This window comes from Podarcis filfolensis, assembly GCF_964270895.1.
Source record: "Podarcis filfolensis genome assembly, chromosome: 13".
NCBI lineage: Eukaryota > Metazoa > Chordata > Lepidosauria > Squamata > Lacertidae > Podarcis > Podarcis filfolensis.
In genome coordinates this window covers 21,531,325-21,552,238 of record NC_139615.1, presented here as the reverse complement: position 1 = coordinate 21,552,238, position 20,914 = coordinate 21,531,325, and the positions used below count along the sequence as shown (strand labels likewise).

General features: G+C 40.7%; 1 protein-coding gene across 3 annotated transcripts in view; it reads left to right on the top strand.

The window, feature by feature from the left end:
* LOC310746579 (vomeronasal type-2 receptor 26-like) overlaps positions 1–11,391 on the top strand; it is a 239,622-nt gene extending 228,231 nt beyond the window's left edge. For all 3 annotated transcript variants that reach the window (XM_083580474.1, XM_083580475.1, XM_083580473.1), the window contains one exon: positions 10,002–11,391. In XM_083580474.1, coding sequence (XP_083436600.1) covers positions 10,002–10,093 — 92 coding nt within the window. In that variant the 3' untranslated portion in view covers positions 10,094–11,391. The remainder of the gene's footprint in view (positions 1–10,001) is intronic.
* Positions 11,392–20,914: the final 9,523 nt, after the last annotated feature.

The following is a 20,914-nucleotide window of genomic DNA, read 5'->3' as shown; positions in this document are numbered from 1 at the left end:
CGATGACTGCTATCAAATGATGATGGATGTCACATTTGTAGTTGGGGACCAATCTGTTTGGGCTGGACATTAGCAGCATTGTAGCATGATAGGTCCCTTTTGCAATGAAATAGCTGTCAAATATGTGGAAGCCCAAGGTGGTATTGGGTAAGATCTGAGGGTTGTCATTGATCTCCTTCACTGCATATACCAAGGCCAGGATGTGCTGGTAATTCTTAGTCACCACGCTGAAATGAGAATTGCATTCTGTATCAAAAAAATATCTCTCATTTTATAAATCACAATTATTGCATTCTCATCATTGTTTGCTTTATGAAATAGTACTGTATTTTAAACCACATTTGTGGATACAGTCCAGGGTAGGGTACAAAATTGCTTGGATTTTGTTTTCTAGTAAGTCTGATAACCCCCCTTTTATGTGTTAAAAACATTTTTTAAACTTTCGAACATATAAAGGAAGAATACAGAATCTATCACATATCACTGAGATTCCTTTCACTGTTAAGATGGACCACAACAGATTTCAAAACAGATATGGAACTTGTGAAAGAAATTTATATTTATCATATTCTATTATCTTGTTATGGGGAACAAGGGAAACAATTGCATTCTTTATGCTTTTAATGTTTAAAAATCCATATGCCATAGCTTTCAATATTCAGAGAAAGAAGCTAAGAAAAACAGAAAGAGATAAAAGAAAGAGCAACTCCTTACACAAGCTCTTCGGGTAAGCCTGTGGGGGTTCTATAGTGAAGGCTAATGCATTGGAAACGATGAAGCTGTGAGAAGCTAAGCCACCAAGGATGAGGTCTCCTGACTGGTGATACTTGTGAAGTGGAGGATGTGGATCATGGACGTGACACTTCACAATGTGAGTCTTGCATGTCATTTCAGGAAGCAGTGCCAGCAGCAACATAAGCAAAGTCGCCATCCTGAGTGTGAAGGCAAATCTTCACTTGAGAAACATGACATTCTTTCCACAGAAAACTCTCATTTTATAAAATTATAATTACTGTACGCTCATCATTGTTTGCATTATGAAATAGTACAGTATTTTAAAAAAACATTTCTGGAAGCAATCTAGGGTGGTGTACAAAATTCCTTGGCTTTTTCTTTTTTTTCTTTTTTAGTAAGTACGTATTTGTGTGAGCCATGAACCCCTTCAGTCAATCAACCTATTGCAGACCAGAAATATACTGGAGGCAGCACATTCATTGTTTAAAGCTGTGATTCTCTCCACTATAAATTATTTAAGTGAAAGCAGTTCTTGTTAGCATATCATTATGGGTCATAAATGAGCATTTAATAAAGGAGTTACTGAAGACTAAAAAGAACCCAACAAAACTCCAATGATAGGGAAATGATGTAAGTATGTGATCAAATATGTATTAACAACATTTTTAAAACTCTGGTACATACAAAGAGAAGAAAACAAAATCCATCACATATCACTGAGATTCATTTCCATGGAAAGATGGACCACAACAGATTTCAAAATTAATAGATATGAACCTAGGCTATGCAAGCTATTATAAGTCAGTGAAAAGAAATTTATCTTTATTATGTTGCATTATCCTGTTATGTAGAAACTGGAACATTCCTAACTACATTATTTATATTTTTCTCTATTCAAAATCAATATGCCACAACCTTCAGTATTCAGTGAAAGAAACTAAGAAAAACAGAAAGAGATAAAGAAAGAGCAACTCCTTACGCAAGCTCTTCGGGTAATGCCTGTGGGGGTTCTTTAGTGAAGGCTAATGCATTGGAAATGATGAAGCTGTGAGAAGCTAAGCCACCAAAGATGAGGTCTCCTGACTGGTGATACTTGTGTAGTGGAGGGTGTGGATCATGGACACGACACTTCACAATGTGAGTCTTGCATGTCATTTCAGGAAGCAGTGTCAGCAGCAATATAAGCAAAGTCGCCATCCTGAGTGTGAAGGCAAATCAACATGACATTCTTTCCACAGAAAACTCCCTTATTTCAATGTCAACAGCTGCAAAGGCTGATTTAAATGCTTATTCAGTTTTTAAATAGGCCAGAACTCTGCAGTATAAACACAACTAAGCCCTAGCGGTAGTTATAAATTCTAGTGTTTATATTGACCAAATAACAACTTTCTTTTTTTCTTTCCTTTTCGAATTCCACAGCGGGTTCAGCGTGCAACAAAATTAATAATAGTCATTGCTGTAATGGCAGAGGAAAATAATTACAAAGTCAACGTTGGGGTTCCTCTGTGTAATTGCAGGAGGAAACTTGTTTGTTACATCTGAAGATTCCCCCACACCTTCCGCCTAGTTGAGTATCAAATGATACTTTGGCTTGGATGAGGGAGGCACCAAGGCTTCAGACGTATAACATCATAGTTTGGCGTTAATGTACACTTAAACTTGTATTAGGAGCACTGTGCTGAAGATTTAAAGGCAACTTACCAACACATAGGGACGCGGGTGGCGCTGTGGGTTAAACCACAGAGCCTAGGACTTGCCAATCAGAAGGTCGGCAATTCGAATCCCCGCAACGGGGTGAGCTCCTGTTGCTCGGTCCCTGCTCCTGCCAACCTAGCAGTTTGAAAGCAAGTAGATAAATAGGTATCACCCCGACAGGAAGGTAAATGGTGTTTCCGTGCACTGCTCTGGTTCGCCAGAAGCGGCTTAGTCATGCTGGCCACATGACCTGGAAACTGTACGCTGGCTCCCTCAGCCAATAAAGCGAGATGAGCGCTGCAACACCAGAGTCGGCCACGACTGTACCTAATGGTCAGGGGTCCCTTTACCTTTACCTACCAACACATACCACAGCTTGTGGGGAGGGAGGCATTTTCTAATTAGGAAATGTGGTGGGCGGGCTCATCAATGAAGTTGGAAGGCAGAGCGAGTCTTACTTTTAAAAGAGCAAGGCCTAATTGGTAGCAACCCAGCTGCTGAGTCCTTTCAATCTGTAGCCTCAAATCCCTCCTTTGCCACTTCTTTCTTGTCTTGATTCTGAATGCCAGAGAAAGGACCCCTTAACCTTTGGGAAGACAGAGAGGGCACTGATGTAGGGTCCCAAGAAGCTTGCCCATGTCTGTAGCTTCACAAGAGGTTTGCTTGTTCCCTCTTTTACATTACCTGTCCTCCCACTCAGGGGTGGGTTACAACAAATGAAGCAGTATTTTAAACAACTTAGCATTTAGTAAATATGGGGGTGATAGAAATTGGCATATCAAGTGTCGAAAGCCAGGGTAAAGAGATGAGACCAACAACTGCTGAAAGTTGTATAATGCAGTACCTTCTCTGTTTCAGTTGGAACAGTTCAGGGATTTGGCACTGGGCACCATGCACAAGTTAATGAGGATTCCACCAGAGTTCTGGAGCCTTGAGAGGTGACAACCCAGCAAGTCACTGTGTTTGCCTTAGTGCTTAGCACCAGGTGATTATACTACTGCTTACTCTATGAATTTGAGATCTTCTGGGTTTCTTCTAATCTGCAGCCTTTATGGCCCATATTTCTTTACCATGTAATGCAATTCTTAGTGTATTTGAGGAGCTAGTGTATGGCAATATCTACCATTGCAGGACATTTGTGGGAGGCTCCTTAGACTGTATGGATGGAAGGTGGCCTGCTCTTGATTGTTACACTCCCTCTGAAGGAAATTGTACATAACCCGGGAATAATTATCGACTCACTGCTTTCACTTGAAGCTCAGGTGGTCTTGGTGGCCCAGTTGTGCTCTTATCTGGACAAGTAAGGCCTAATATCATTCGTCTATGCTCTGGTAACTTGTAGGTAAGATTATTGCAAAGTGTTATATGTGGGGCTGCCTCTGAAGATGGTTTGGAAACTGCAGCTGGTGTAGAATTCAGTAACCAGGTTGCGCACCAGTGCAAGAAAATTTGAGCATAAAATACTAATCCTGGCACAATTGCACTGGTTGCCCAGGCCAAATAAAAGTAATGGTTTTGACCTATTAAGCCATCAGTTACTCAGAACCACAATGTCACGAGGACTGCCACTCCCCAAATGAACTGACCCAGACTGTGTGCTCATCATCTGAGGCCCTTCTTCCTGTGCCTGCTCCACAAGAGGTCCAGAGGGTGGCAACACAAGAACAGGCCTTTTCTGCTGTGATTCTCTATTTGTGGAGTGCTCTCCCCAGGGTGGCTCACCTGGTGTCAGCAATGTACCGTCATTATATCTTTAGGCACCAGGCAAAATCCTATATAACCAGGCCATGCAATATTTGGCTAAATTCTCTAAGCCCTTATTCTTAAGGGTTTAAATTGCACAACTCTAATCAAGATTTGTTTTAGGTTCATGGGTTGCAAGATGACTTGCTCTAAATAATTCAGGTTTACGGCCACATGTATATACATAAGGAGATCTTGCTACAGAGTGCAAAGGTTTTGTTTTTTAGGAAAGAGAGTGTGCATATGTTTAAAAGATAGAGAGGTCCAAAGAAAATTGAAATAGAACAAATTTACCAAGAAAATAATTCATAAACACCCAAACAACCAAATATTCATTGGTTGTGCAGACTAGAGCAAAACACACCCACATTCATCCAGCCTTTCGTCTTATCAGCTCTGAGGAAATGATGGAACTATATTTGAAAAAGGAAATCAGAAGAAGAGGATGTGTATCAGTCTTAGAAATATATTCAGTGGCAACAGTCTCAAAAAAGAACAAACAAACAAACAAAACTCAGGGAGATAATTTATTGAAAAAACCATGGACTATTTCAGCACCAATGATACGGTGCTGTACTGGAAGAGAAAATTGGCTTCATTACCTTCCATGGCTGTTGATTTTGTAATGACAATTGCCCTTGGTCTTTTAACATTCTTGATTTCAGTCTCCATGAGAACATGTCACGTACAGCATGTGCCATGGCATAAACAGCCATGTAGATACTGTAGCTGTGGCCAATCATGTTCATTTCAAAGAAAGGCCCAGGAAGAGTCCCCACGTTCTCATCTCCAGTGCAGATATCCCCATCCACATCTTCTGCACCTGTACCTGGAAATGAACAGGCAAAGGCCTGCTGCCAGACGTCCTTGATGAAATAATCTTCTTTTGAGGTGGCAGGTTTTCTGGCGGCAGTAAATTGTTGAAATCCTGATATGTCATTGGAGTGAATTGCGAAGGACAGAGCCCCGTGGATTATTTCTTTATCCCAAGTCCTTTGATAAACGAGAGAAGTCAGCTCCACCTGGGCTGTCAATATCCACACTGTACCCTTTGGGTTAATATTCCCATCTTCTTGCTCAGATAAATATGGAAGCCATCTCAGAAATATCATAGAATAAGACTCTCTGTAGAAGATCATGACATTGGCTTTGCTACTCATTACTTTATCACATATTTTTCCACCCTGCTGTAATAAGTCTTTAAGATCAGTGACAAGAGATAATTTGGATACTCTCTCTATAAAGGCAAAACAAATGCCACTAGAAGTAAACATTGGAACCACGACTTGCACAAATCTTTCTCCATTCTCAATATTCATGGTAAGGAGTCCAACCCAGGTCCACCTGAAATGCAGAAGTAAGGAGAGAATCCCCTCATACTGCAGGGCTTCCTGTGGGACCATTTGGTAGAAGGAAAGGCCTGGAGTTTTATCCTCCATTATTGGAGCAGGGCTATATATAAGCTAAAAGGGATTGCAGTGTGTGGGGGGGGGGAGAGAATAGGAATAGTTTTATGAATATATTCAGTCATTTTTATTCAACATTTAAGTTACCTTTTGAGTAAGGACCATGTTGCTCCATCACTCAATACAAGATGCTCAAAATAATAATTCTGAAATACTTCTTGAGTCTTTTGTGTTACTGTTGCCAATTAAGCGTACACACCAAATAAAAGTGAAAATTGGAGGTTGAAGACTGTCACTATAAAGAAGAACAAGAAAGGTACCATGTTTCCAAGAAAGGAAGTGTCCTGCTGTATTCAAACCCTGGACACTCTACATTGCTGTAGCTTTCTTTTTCAGTCAAAACACATTTACCAGCTTCTGTTATAACATGGGCTTGTACTCCTGGCATAAAGGCACACAGACACCCTTCTGCCAACATTTTGCATTCCCTGTTGATCCTATGGTACGGCACCACAAATCCTTAGTAAATGCAAATTTCCTTCATAAAGACATACATACACCCTTCTGCCTACATTCCTGCGAGCACAATGTGGGCATAACATCAACTTCATGTAGTACAGTCTAGTAGATATTCAATACCACATGTGGGTTAATTTTAGCATAGTCCCATGAACTCTCATCTAAATTTTCCTTTGATGGGATTTATGCTCCATAACTTTTCACTCCACTTCTGAGAAGCACAAACCAAAAGCTGCCATTTTCAACTCCCACTCAGTCACCATCATTTCAATCTCCTTGTATTAAATTTGTGAGGCAATGTTGTTTAAACCCTGAGACTTTTGTACATTTCCCCCCAAAAGATTGGTGACTGAATGGAAATCAACCTGCATCATTAGCCTCTCTTCAAATTAAAAGTATTTATTTCATGTGTGTTTTTCCAAATTGTATCAATAAATTGAAAATCACATCCCCTGTATAAGAGTCTTGCTGCGGTATTTAAGCTTATGCTTTATTCACCACACCAGTTCACATATTTTGGCCTCTGCACCACAAGGTGAAATATGGCAGGCAACGCAACCATGGGAGGAAAACAACAACTTTAAATCCATGATGCTCAGCACAGAGATTGATACATTAATCTCCTTCACTGCAAATTCCAAGGCCAGGATGTGCTGGTAATTCTTAGTCACTACTCTGAAATAAGAATTGCATTCTGTATCAAAAATATATCTCTCATTCTATAAATCACAATTATTGCATTCTCATCATTGTTTGCTTTATGAAATAGTACAGTATTTTAAACCACATTTGTGGATGCAGTCCAGGGTAGTGTACAAAATTGCTTGGTTTTTGTTTCTTGGTAAGTCTGTTAACCCCCTTTTATGTGTTAAAAACATTTTTTTAAACTCTAGAACATATAAAGGAAGAATACAAAATCTATCACATATCACTGAGATTCCTTTCCCTGTTAAGATGGAACACAACAGATTTCAAAATAGATATGGAACTAGTCTATGCAAGCCTATATTAGTCAGTGAAAGAAATTTATCTTTATCATATTCTATTATCTTGTTATGGGGAACAAGGGACATATCCTTAATTGCATTCTTTATACTTTCTATGTTTAAAAATCCGTATGCCATAGCTTTCAATATTCAGAGAAAGAAGCTAAGAAAAACAGAAAGAGATAAAAAAAGAGCAACTCCTTACGCAAGCTCTTCGGGCAATGCCTGTGGGGGTTCTTTAGTGAAGGCTAATGCATTGGAAATGATGAAGCTGTGAGAAGCTAGGCCACCAAGGATGAGGTCTCCTGACCGGTGATACTTGTGAAGTGGAGGGTGTGGATCATGGACATGACACTTCACCATGTGAGTCTTGCATGACATTTCAGGAAGCAGTTCCAGCAGCAACATAGCAAAAGTCACCATTCTGAGTGTGAGGGCAAGTCTTCACTTGAGAAACATGACATTCTTTCCACAGAAAACTCCCTTATTTCAATGTCACCAGTTGCAATGACTGATTTAAATGTTTATTCAGTTTTCAAATAGTCCAGAACCCTGAAGTATAAATACCACTAATCCCTAGCAGTAGTTATAAATTCTAATGGGCATATTGACTAAAAAACAACTTTCAATTTATTTCCAGTTCAGATTCCACAGGGGTGCAGCATGCAAGATAATTAATAATAGTAATTGCTGTAATGGCAGAGGAAAATAATTACAAAGTCAATGTTGAGGTTCCTCTGTGTGATTGCAGAAGGAAACTTGTTTGTTAGATCTGAAGATTCCCTCTTTCCTTCCACCTACTTGAGTATCAAAGGATGCTTTGGCTTGGATGAGGACTTGGATGGTAACTTGTAGGTGAGATCACGGCAATGTGTTATATTTAGGGCTGCCTCTTAAGATGCTTTGGAAACTACAGCAGGTGTAGAATTCAGTGGTCAGGTTGCTCACTTGTGCAAGAAAGTTTGAGCATCTAACACCAATGCTGGCACAACTGTCCTGGCTGCCAACTAGTTTCCTGGCCAAATAAAAGTGCTGGTTTTGACCATGAATCCTTCAGTTGTTCAGAACCACAATGCCACAAGGACTGCCTCTCCCCAAAGGAACTGACCCAGACCATGTGCTCATCATATGAGGCCCTTCTTCCTATTTCTACAGTGGAGTTTTCACCCCAGGGTGGCTCACCTGGTACCGTCATTATATAACTTTAGGCACCAGGCAAAATCTTTCCTAAATAACCAGGCCTTTGGTCTTTATAACATTTTTACTGTGTAATACGTTATGCACAATTATTATTTGGCTAAATTCAAACCCTTACTGTTAGAATATAAGTTGAAAAATTCTGCTCAAGATCTGTTATAGGTTCATGGGTTGCAAGATGACTTGCTCTAAATAATTCAGGTTTATGGCCACATGTATATACATAAGGAGATCTTGCTACAGAGTGTATACATTTTTAGGAAAGAGAGTGTGTGTATACATGTTTAAAAGATAGAGAGGTCCACAGAAAATTGAGATAGAACAAATATACCAAGAGAATAATTCATAAACACCCAAACAACCAAATATCCATTGGTTGTGCAGACTAGAGCAAAACCCACCCGCACATTCATCCAGCCTTTCGTCTTATAAGCTGTTCCTTATCGTTCAATTCAGGCCTGAAAACAATGATATAGCATTTAGGGAAAAAGATGCACCCCAGCACCCCAGCGCTGGAGGCTAAGATAGAAAAGATCTCCACAGCTACCATGTATTTTCCTTTAGTACTTAGGTAGGAGGGAATAAAGGATAACCAAACACTGCAAAAGACCAACATGCTGAAAGTGATGAACTTGGCTTCATTGAAACTGTCAGGCAACTTCCTGGCAAGGAAAGCCACACTGTAACTGGCCATAGCCAGAAAGCCCATGTAACCCAGGACACAGTAAAACATAGCTACAGAACCCTCATTGCATTCTAGAACAATTTCTCTGTAAGTTGAGTGCTTATCGACATCTGGGAATGGGGGAGAAAATGCCAACCACATAATACAAATGGTTGCTTGAATAAAGGAGCAGGAAATCACAATGGAGTTGGCCAGCCTCTTCCCCACCCATTTCCTCATCCTGGATCCTGGTTTGGTGGCCATGAAAGCCAGAATCACTGTGATCGTTTTTGCCAGCACACAAGAAACAGCCACGGAGAAGATGATGCCAAAAACAGGTTGTCGCAGAAGACATGTCACCTTCTGAGGCTGTCCAATGAATAGCAATGCACAAAGGAAGCAGAGCAGGAGGGAGAGGAGGAGCATGTAGGTGAGGTCCCGGTTGTTGGCTTTGACAATGGGAGTGTTGTGGTGCTTCAGAAACGTCCCTAGCACCAGAGCTGTGATGATTGAAGAGGAAAGCGAAAAACAGGCTAAACAGATCCCCAAAGGTTCTTCATAAGACAATAAGCTTATTTCCTTCAGAATACATAAATCCTGTTTTTTGTTGGGATAATATTCATCAGGACATTTAAAACAGTCATTCATATCTGAAAAAGAAGCAATGAGTTATGAGGTTTATTTTGGTGTCCCAAACCATACAATCCATGCTAATGTTGCATAGATTAAAGTTTATGTAATCCTGTCATCCCAAGAGACTCCAAGCAATGACTTATCTATGAGAATTGGGCATTTTTGAATATATACAACAAAACCTCAAATGTGGTGCATTACCAAGGACAATTTTACACCACGTCCTGATTTTCCTTTTCCAAGGCCGTTTATAATCAATGTTGAAGACAATTTAGTAAACCATTATGCTGTTTTTTGTTTTGTTTTACTCTTTATGCTATTTTCATTTTTTTAATCTAAAATGAATTAAAATGTATACTTCCTTCTCAACTAGTACATTGTGCTCGCTTCTCATGTCACACCTCTCTCTCTCTCTCTCTCTAGCAGCTGGAGGAGAAAAGGACAGAGGTGAAGAGAGAGACCTCTGGTATAGGGCGGTATATAAATTCAATAATAATACAAAAGGGGGGCTCTGAGTGAGGGGATCCCTTCCCCATTCTTTGGACCACCTGAGAAACTCAACAAACCTGCTGCTCCTGGTACTGGTTGTGAATGGGACATAGTTGTGGGCAGCCTGAGGAAGTACCATCCCGCTTGTGCCTGCTCATAAGAAACAAGAGACTAGGGTGATGTCCACTGTTTCCAGGAACTCTTCTCATTGCAAGACTTTTGTGGGTGAGCTGAGAGTTTGTTTGGACCCTACACGAGGACCCAGAGGATGGGAGGCAGAGTGTGTCAGAAGGGAAATTAATATGTATATTGCATATTTTTATATGCAACTGTATTTTATATAAACAAAATTTCCAGAAGCCAACCCTCTTGTTTGCCAATAATGAGACAACAGGAGTTTGGAAGATAAATATGAACCACAGAGGCCATAATCTTCCAAACCTATCCCAACTTCCCTATTGTTGAGTCGATAAATAACTACCCCCACTGCATTTGTGGACCTGAATGAGACTTCAAGGAGGAGATTGCTCATAAACACAGAAACTCATACAAGGATGTCAGATGAGACCAACCCCTCTCTTTACCTGTTCTGAGGTCTTGGGATGAAGTTTAGGCTAGGAGGCCATGGGCGACCAAGCTCACATTCGAAACAAGGTCAAATGATTCCACCAAGAAAACCATATTGGATTTTTGCATTTCCAACAAGGCCCTCTGACTCAGACTTACCATAATCACTTTGTGTTCCTTATTTTAGAGGCCTATTTCTTTACATATAGCCAATCATATTAAGAAAACTCTGGGTCTTACCCTCATATGAAATCTTCCCTGCTGGGCATGAGATGCAATCATAACAGCAAAATGGCTCCCCTTCCTTCACTTTCTTGCTAAAACCTGGCTTGCAAGTCTCAGTGCATAGGGAAAGAGGTCGTGTCTAATCCACAAATGAAAGAGGACAACAATTATATTTTAATATTATTACCTTGGAAGTTCTGAGGTTGTAGGGCAGAGGGGGCCCAGATCTTTGTTTACCAAAAAAGAAGCCAAATTTAATAGGTGGGTTGGATCCAGGTACATCTCTACATGTCCCACATATGATAAATATGATATGAGGTCTGGGACAAATGGGCATGCTCTGAACAAAACACAGTTCAAAACAATTTGCCTCAGGTGCAAATTGGGGAGGGTTTCTAGGCCACATTTGGTTTCCCATCCCTGCACAAGAAATTTTGAGAGGTGGGCAGTGGAGCTGTCCAACTTTCATGTTATATCCTAATGATGTCATATGATTAAGAGGTGGGCAGCCCTACCCACCTGAAAAAATAGACCTGTGACACCAAGCCTAATAAAATATAAAATATCGAATTTCCAAAATCGTATTGCCATTACACAAATCTATGGTGCAACCACATTTGGAATACTGTGTACAGTTCAGATCACCTCAAAATGGACATTGTAGAGTTGGGGAAAGTTCGGAAAAGGGGAACTAATACAATCAAGTGGATGGGGTGACTCCCTTACAAAGAAAGGTTACAGGTTTGGGACTTCTTTAATTTAAATGAAAAATGAATGAGAGGTGATTTAGTAGAAATTTACAAAGTTAAGCTTGGCATAGGGGAGGTGGATAGAGAAAAGTGTTTCTCCCTCTCTCATAACACTGGAACTCATAGACATCTGATGATGATTCAAGACATTCAGAAAGTACTACTTCAGTCACCTCATATTTAAATAAATTTCAAGTATTATTCTGCTTTTTTGAGGTGCGCCTTTTCCCTTGTTCTCTTGCTTGCATCTTCGTAACTGAGATGGCCATCCGCCATGTTTAATTATTCAAAATGTTTTTCCCTCCTACCCTATAGATCTAGAAAAGCTATAGTCATTGTCCTACTGTGTATATATGTATATATGTATACATGTATACATATATCTATATCTATATAGATGAAAGATAGATAGATATAATTATGTTGATCTGTCTATGGCTTTTATAGATTATGTGTTGTTAGATTATTATATATCTATTTACCACTGCATTTTCTCCTGACAGGCATCAAGGCAGCTTCCATATAAAAACAAGTTTTTGTAAAAAAAAAATAGAAAAAAAACCAATTCAATAGAATTAAAACCATATACACATATAAAATCTGCTTAGAACATACAAATGACTACAATAAAAACAGCACAGCGCCAACCCTTTCATTAAAAACAATCAATTCCCCAAAGTCTGTTAGAACAAGATGTTCTTCCTCTCAGCAGAAGGACAAAAAGGAGGGAGCCAGTCTAGTTTCTTCAGGAAGTTCGTTTCAGAGTCTGGGAGCAACCACTGAGAAGGTCCTTTCCTGCATCCCCACAAAACTTCCTGTGAGAGGGGTTGGACTGAGAGAAGGGCCCTTGAGGAGCTCAAAACCTGGGCAGCTTTGTATGAGGAAATATGGTCTAAGCTTTGTAGGGCTTTATAGGTCATAACCAGCACTTTGAATTGTGCCTGGAGACAGAATGGTGGTAGCCAGTGGAGGTGCTGTAACAACAGAGGCATATATTCCCTATAACCAGCCTCACTCAAAAAATCTGACTGCAGCTCTTTGAACCTGTTGATGTTTCTGAGCAACATTTGGGAAAGACGGTGGCCCTGTGGTCTAAACCACTGAGCCTTTTGGGCTTGCCGATCAGAAGGTTGGCGGTTTGAATCTCCACGACAGGGTGAGCTCCCGTTGCTCAGTCCCAGCTCCCGCCAACCTAGCAATTTGAAAGCATGCCAAAAAAATGTGCAAGTAGATAAATAGGTACTTCTTCAGCAGGAAGATAAATGGTGTTTCTGTGCACTGCTCTGGTTTCGGTGTTCCATTGCTCCAGAAGCGGCTTAGTCATGCTGACCACATGACCAGGAAAAACTGTCTGCGGACAAACGCCGGCTCCCTCGGCCTGTAAAGCAAGATGAGCGCTGCAACCCCAGAGTCGTCTGTGACTGGACTTAACTGTCAGAGGTCCTTTACCTTTTCTTTTGGAATAAGATAACATTCCGATGCACACATTCAGGTGCAAATTATTCCAGGAGGTATGATGAGACTAAATCATATTGCAATTCACAAAGATCAAATCCCTAAAGTACCGTTAAATTAGCAGTATCTAGTGAAAGTAATTCTGTCTGTTATGACTGAGATCCCGTACTCAGAAAAGAACCAAAGGCTCCCCAAATTGCTATATATTGTATCCTACCTGGTTAAACCAGCTATGCCATGTGATGGCATCTGCATTAATGGCTAACACTTGGTCAGCAGGAGCCTGTGGATCCACCTTCCCAATCTTCACTTTTGACTGATTTGATAACAGTAAACAGTTGATAATATCATATCCAGCTACTAATTTCCCATTCTTGTCAAATGAAATCTTGTCCCCAGCATTGTTGTTAAATGAGGCACCTCGCAGAAAGTGATGCAGCTAGATTGAAAAATAATGGTTTTAGAAAGCGTGTTCTCCCTGAAATGAGAGCACGTGTTGCGGTGGGGTCTGCCGAGCCATCCCTCTGTTGCCAGGCAGGGGTAAAAAAAGGCTGCCTGGGGCAATGATTGGATGGCTGGTTTGCTGGGGCAAATTGCATGTTGCAATGTGGTGGGTGGGTCCGAAGGCTCTAAATATTGGGGCACTCAGCTTATTGCTTTCTCTTTCGCTGAGTGCATCGGATCACCCCCCGCCCGCCCTGAGTTCAGGGTGTTTTGTTTGACCTTGCTATGCCTGTCATGGGGTCGTCTGCCGTTGGGGCAGGAGCCTAGTAGGAATTTTGTCCATATGGCTGATTGGCTGAGCCATTTGGTTTTTGCCTATTACGTAGCAAATTGTCACAACTTGTAAGGTTGCGGTTAGGAATTGGTTATAAATTGGTTGGAGGAGGGGTAAGGACAGGCTGGTCTTGCCCCTCCAATGCTGGTGCGCAAGGGAATTCCATTAAAGGAATCCAGGGGCTTGCCACGATTTCGTCAGAATCCCTGAAATGGGACTAAGGCCGGCAAGCCCTGGGGAGCATGTGGGTGAGCGGTGAGGGCCTGTGACTCAGCTCCATTGCTCCCCAATATTGTTTCCCTTCACTGGCTTCCGAGGGAATTCGGAAGTCAGTTCTGTCCCAGGTGGGGGGACAGATAGTCTTAACCAATGCCTAAGCAACCACTCACAGATATGTATTTTAATAAAGTTGTGGCCAAAATTATGCTAAAAACCTTAAACAAAAATTATGTGTGAGTTGTGGGTTATTTAAGGGGTGGCTTGGGGACCTCGACACGTAAAAGGCTACAAATGGAAGAGGTGAGCAAGAAATATCTTTCTTCTATTTTTTCATTAATTTAGGTCACACCTTTCATAATTTATTCATTTTTTTCTTATTTACAAAATAGACTTTTTCTTATTTAAGGGATTCCCACCCTATCCCCTGAACAAATTTTAGTCTCTCCTGTTGGCCGCCATTTTATGATTTTCCTGGATCACAATGGTGCATCTGATTTGGGTTGGGACAAGCTTACAAAAAAAAAAAAAAAAAAGTAGCAGCCCCTTCTTGCCTGGGCCATTTATTTCCTGGAATGTTCAAATATACAACATACAGTGCACTCTAGGGAAAGAAATTGGTGGCCACTAAAGAATAGTTGACTGATAAAATCAGCTGAAGTTTGCAGCAGCATAGTGTGGGTTCTTGGAACCCAGGACATAGGTAGCATGGCCACACCAACGCAAGCCCTCACTGCTGACTAAGCCAGTGGTCTGAGCCAGTGGAGAGTGAGGTGAGGGAGAAAGGCTTGAAGAGGCACCCTGTTCACAGAGGAGGAGGCAGCTGCCAGACCCTCTCACTTCTCCTGGGTGGGCAGCAATGGCAGCACCCCCTCCCTCTCAGCCAGACGCCCCCTTCACTGGCCACAAGTGTAAGGAGGCACCATCATTGCTCCAGCCCTGAAGGTCTGGCCTGGGCAAAGCTTGGCAAGTAAGGAAGCCTGCTGTGGGGTACCTGATTGTGCCCCTTACACCCTTTCATAGATGTGTGCCAAGGGCCACAGCCCCCCTGGTCCTCCCCATGCTATGCCCTTGGATGTTTGTGAAGGTAGTTTGCTATACATATCAGAGCCCTCATCACACCCAAAACCATTAAGATGTTTAGCTAAATACCTGCCAAAATGGTTGATTCTGCAGCTTCAATTCCGGTCCAGCCAACAGGGATCTCTGTTTGAATCTGGCTAAGGACATGGCATGTAAAGCATGAGCCACAACATAGACTGCATTGTAGACATTGTAGCTATGTCCAGTCATGCTCATTTCAAAGAAGGGGATAGGAAGGTCCTCCAGCTTCTCCACCCCTGTGCAAATATCCCCCTCTACCTCATCCACAGCTGTGTTTAGAAATACACATCCAAAAGCAGTTTGCCAAAAGTCCTTGATGAAATCATCTCCTGAAGTGCTGGATGGGTTTTTACCCTTAGCAAACTGGCAAAATTCTGGCAGATCACTGGAGTGGAATGTGAAGGCTATGGCACCATGGAATATCTCTGCATCCCAAGTCCTTTGATAGGAAAATGACGTAACCTCCACCTGTGCTGTAGTTATCCAAACTTTTCCTTTTGGCTTCTTTGACAGGCTGTGCATTTCTGATAGAAATGACAACCATCTAAAAAATGATAAGGAATAAGATTCTCCAAATGCCAGTATTACATTGGCTTTGCTGTTCATTAGAGTATCGTGTATTTCTTTTCCCCGATCCAGCATGCCTTTTAGATCAGGGATAAAAGTTGGAGTGGGGATTCTTTCAATAAAGTCTATACAAATACCTTTTTGGGGAAACACTAGAAGCACAGTTTGCACAAATCTCTCTCCATTGTCAGTATCCATAACAACAACGCCAATCCATGACCACCTGAAGCGCAGAAGCAAAGAGAGAATCCCCTCATATTGAAGGTCTTCCTTAGGGACCATCTGGTAAAAGTAAAGGCCTGGGATTTTATCATTCATCACTGGAGCAGGGCTATATGTTAGCTAAATATACATTGAGGGTGAGATGGGAGAGAAAATAACCATAGTATTTAATTACCACTTTCAGTTATTCAAATCACTGAATATGCATAATATCAGCTTAGGTCACAATTCCCTTTCATTGACTACTCTGTTACCCATTAGCACTGGAGAAAAGACCAATGGGGGGAAAACTGCACAGCACCCTCAGTCATTACACAACAGCAAAGGAAGCTGAACTACGAACCCAGTGAAAGTATGGAGAAATGCTAAAGAGCCCTGGAAATTATTATTATGCTGTATAAATTATGTTCTTCATGTTGTACACTGCTCTGGGATCTTTGGATAAAGGGTGGCATGTAAATTAAAGAAGAAGATGAAGACGAAGACGAAGACGAAGACGAAGACGAAGAAGAAGAAGAAGAAGAAGAAGAAGAAGAAATGAGGCAGCAAAACTGAAAGCTTATGTATTCTTGCATTTGCTGGCCCAGTTCAAGATTGTAGCTTCAGCATATAAACCCCTTCATGGCTTATATCCCTGGTACCTAAACAAATATCTCTTCCAATATTAGTCTATCATGTACAGAAACAATCCTCATATTGGGTCCTCCTGTTAAAAATTGGATTGTGGCAATAAAGTGAGGGCTTGCTTCTCCACAGGGATGCTTTTTTGTTTGTTTAGTTTGTTCTTTGTTGACACTAGGAGATGGCATCTTTTCCCCCTGCCATTTGAACAATTTGCTGCCTATATAAATCCCACTCATTTTTAAAAGCAAGAAATACAATCACACACAAACCCTGGGATCACTTTAAGTTGGAAATGGATTCCAGCCAGGTATGCTATCTTTCTACACTGCAGGAAGCAGCTGAGCACAGGGAAGATTCTAAGGCCTTCCTTCCATCACAAGCAGCCTTAGACATGGTCAGTCCCTCTTGTCTAGAGTAGATGTTTTTAATAATACTTTTTAGTTGTTGTTTTACTACGATGAGAGCAGGATGCGATAATAATGACTTATGTGAATTCAAAGGATGAACAATATTGGGGGAAGTAATTAAGGACATTGTATTTTTGATATTGGAACTGATATTTGATTTTGGAACTGAATATTAACATGACCTCTGTTATATTACAGAGACTATTTCATGCTTCAGCTCTTATCATAACACATAGTAATCTAGTCCCAATTTGAAGCTACGTATTTTCCTAGATCATGAAAAGACCATAAATACTGCACTATCCTAAATATGACACACAAAAGATAAGGTCCAACTGATTGCTTCAAATGCACTCATTGCGGTTTTCAAGCAACAGAATTGTATCTGCAAGGTAAAGAAAATGGTGTCCTGTTTAAATATCTTACCTGTGGAATCTTGTAGATATCCAAGACAATTGCCATATTAAGAGAAGTTACGGAATCCAGTCCCCCAATTACTGCAGTTAGTTTATTCTGAAGATCACAGTTATAGTTTGGGAAAAATCTCTCCAGTGTATAAATAAGCAACATTGTAGAATGGAAGCTCCACTTAGCATTGTAATAATTGTCATAAATGTGAAAGCCCAAAGTTACATTGGGTAAGATTCTAAGGTTTTCATTTATCTCTTTCACTGCAAAGGTCAAGGCCAGAATGTGCTGGTAATTCTTAGACAAGACACTAGAATTAGAGGTGCATTCTGCATCAGAGGAATACACACTTGATCATCACTGTATCATCATCTAAATTAATAATTACTGCAATATTTATATACCATATTTCTGAGGCAATATTTAGCCTCCTATAAAGAAATAACAGCAGCAAAAACAAAAATATTAACAATAATATTAACAACAAATATTACCACATGTTCTGATTAAGATGCTATTTAGAGCAAGAGGTACCATAACATATGCTGCAGTTAAAGCACATACAATTTTCTTTTATTCCACACGCTCATCATTTCTTATGAAGTTACTTTCTGTAAAACAGGGCTCTAAAAAGGAAATGACATCAAGGCAATCGGGAATCAATCCATTACTAATCAATCCATTTACTAATTGAAAAATGAAGCTAGATAGTGGTTGCAGGTCACAAGAAATGAAATCAGATGAAACAAATTGTCTCTGCAATGTATGACGGAAATATGAGAAGGAATTTAAAATAATGGAAGAGAGAAAGAAGGCATAAAATGAGGAACTGCAGAGGAATTTGGCGTGATATAAGGGTTAACAGAGAACAAAAAAGTATAACAGATATACTGTGGTTCCCCATCTAGTCCCTTGAAAAAACCAAGAATATTCATTTGATTATTATTCAAAAACATCTAAACAACAAAGGAAGGGTTCACCGTCTTCTTCTTCCACAAAGCAGCTACAGTAGAGAAGTTGGTGTGTTGGAAATCATAGTAGACAATTCATATTGTGAAAATAGGATTGGACATACTTAAATTTCCGCCATAATCTCCTTGGCCTCAATCTATATCAGGAACATATATATGCAGGCTTCACAGCTTTGGCCATAAAGAGTTAAACAGACTTGTAGGAGTGGGTTAGGGGAGTAATTTTAAAATTTGGGAGTAATTTTATAATTTATTTGCTTTATGCATAGCCAAAGTTACTGTTCTGAGGATGGGGCTCTAACACTGACCACTCTGCTGGCAAAGTAAAGGAAGATAACAAAGAAAAGTTAAATTCTTACGTAAGTTCTTCTGGCGATGGTGGTGAAGGTTCTTCAGTGAATTCTATTGAACTGGAGATGAAACCACCATGAGAAACAATGCCACCAATGATGAGGTCTCCTGACTGAAGATATTTGTGCAGTGGACGATGTGGATACTGGCCCCTGCATTTAACTCTGTGAGCCTTGCATGCCATGTGAGAAACCAGTACCAGCAGTAGCACCACTAGTACGTTCATCTTGAACACAAGTGCAAATCTTTCTTTTACATGCAGATTCTCCTGTTTCCTCATACAACACTGTCACAACAGCCTGCAGGATAAAAATGGCTTGATAGGCCTGTCTCCTGATAGACCTGATGTCTAGATCCCTAAATGCAATTATTGGTGCACATGTGCTCACTCCTAGTCTCTAGCCCTATGCTTGAATGCTAGAGGGTACATTTATGACATTATTATTTGAAGATTGCGATGGAGTTTCTGCTGTCATAACTAACATCTCCACAGGGGGTTTGCACAGCAATGAAAAACAATTATAGTCCTTATGACAATCAAAGGGTAAGATAATTGTCAATTCAAAAAAAAAAAAAAGAGGATTTCTCTGAGGACTTGCTGAAGAAAATCTGTTACATCTAAATAAAACTTTTCTCTTACACTTGATTGAAAACAGGTTATGGAGTTGGAATGCTACTTTCTTCTCAGCCTGACACCTGGAGTTTCCTGGTGTTGGAGATGAGATTTCTGTGGATCATAGCCCTGCTCCATCTGATCCCTAAAGTCAGTGCAGATGCTGCACTGAGTATCTGAGTGGGTACAGTTGGGTCATATCAACTCACATACTCAGGTCTCAGTTATGCAAGCAAAACTGGAACCCTCGTCCACAACCAAACCATAAATTTATGAAGACTTTATTTTGTACCAATCTGGCAATAATCAACATCACACAGAAACTGGTGACAACATTAGATGAGCAATCATACCTCCTATGGGAGGTATGGGAGTAAAGAACAAGGTTGAAACAACCTCACCCTTGTCACACACACACACACTCGCCACATGTCCATGTTTTCTGCTACCCATGATCACTGGAACTCGGGTGGTGTCACCTATGTCCCTTCTTTCTCCAAGACCTCCTAACAAGGACATGATGAAGCAACAGCCTACTAACAATATGTTATAATTGGTTATCTCAGAAGCTAACCAACAAGTTGTTAGAGGAAGACTTTGGTAATCATTCATAATATGGTTCCCAGGATGGGCCCAAAATTTGGCACCCCCAAATGGATTTTCTCAATTATGGACTACTGGAGGTCATTGTCCTAACTTTCTGTCCATGGCAATGGGGAGTAAATAACCTGCTGAAATAACTTGGATGGGGAAGATGAGTCCAAAGATTGCCAGTCTTATGAACAGCTTGATTTTATATTATTCATGGGGTAGGATGGGGAGGAAGATGTTCCTGTTTGGTCTGTTATGCTGTTGACTAAGGTAGCATACTTGTGGCCTACCACCACAACTACTTCCAAAATAAGAATATGAGGCACTTATTATTTGGTTAACTAACTCCACATCTTTATTAACCTTGGTGTAATAGAAATTTGCAATGTATCTTATGATTGTACAGGACAATATAACTTCAGGAGCTGCATTTAACTATCCCTGAATTTCCTCTCTTGTAACAAACACCCTGAGCTTCCTCTCCTGCAGCAGCAATGCCTTGTCATCACATCTCAGGTATTTACTCAACCAGTTCTTTAGATTTTCTGTCCTACTCAAACTACAAGCCAATTAACCTAAATAAGGAGGGGGGGAACCACCACTCCAAACAGGCAAGAATTCCCAACAATGTGAAGTGGTGAAAAATATGAACCCCAAGGCCAACCAGGAGTTTCCCACAAAAATTCCTACTCAGCCTCCAAACACTCTACCAGCAAAAATCAACATTGCAAAGGGAGGGACGGCATGAAAAGGAAGAAAAGTGGAAGAGTTTGGATGTGGAGCCAATCTGGTTCCTCCCCCTTCTTGATTGGCCAGTTGGGATCTGCATGCCTATCCATGTTCCTCCGCTGGAACACATCACCTTTTACTGTAAACCACTCTCTGATCCCCTGATGAAAGGCAATATATTATAAATAAACTTATGTCATCTCCATATGAAAATTGGGATGTGGCAGATTTACCCCCACTCAACGATAGGAGCAGCATTGCAATGAATAC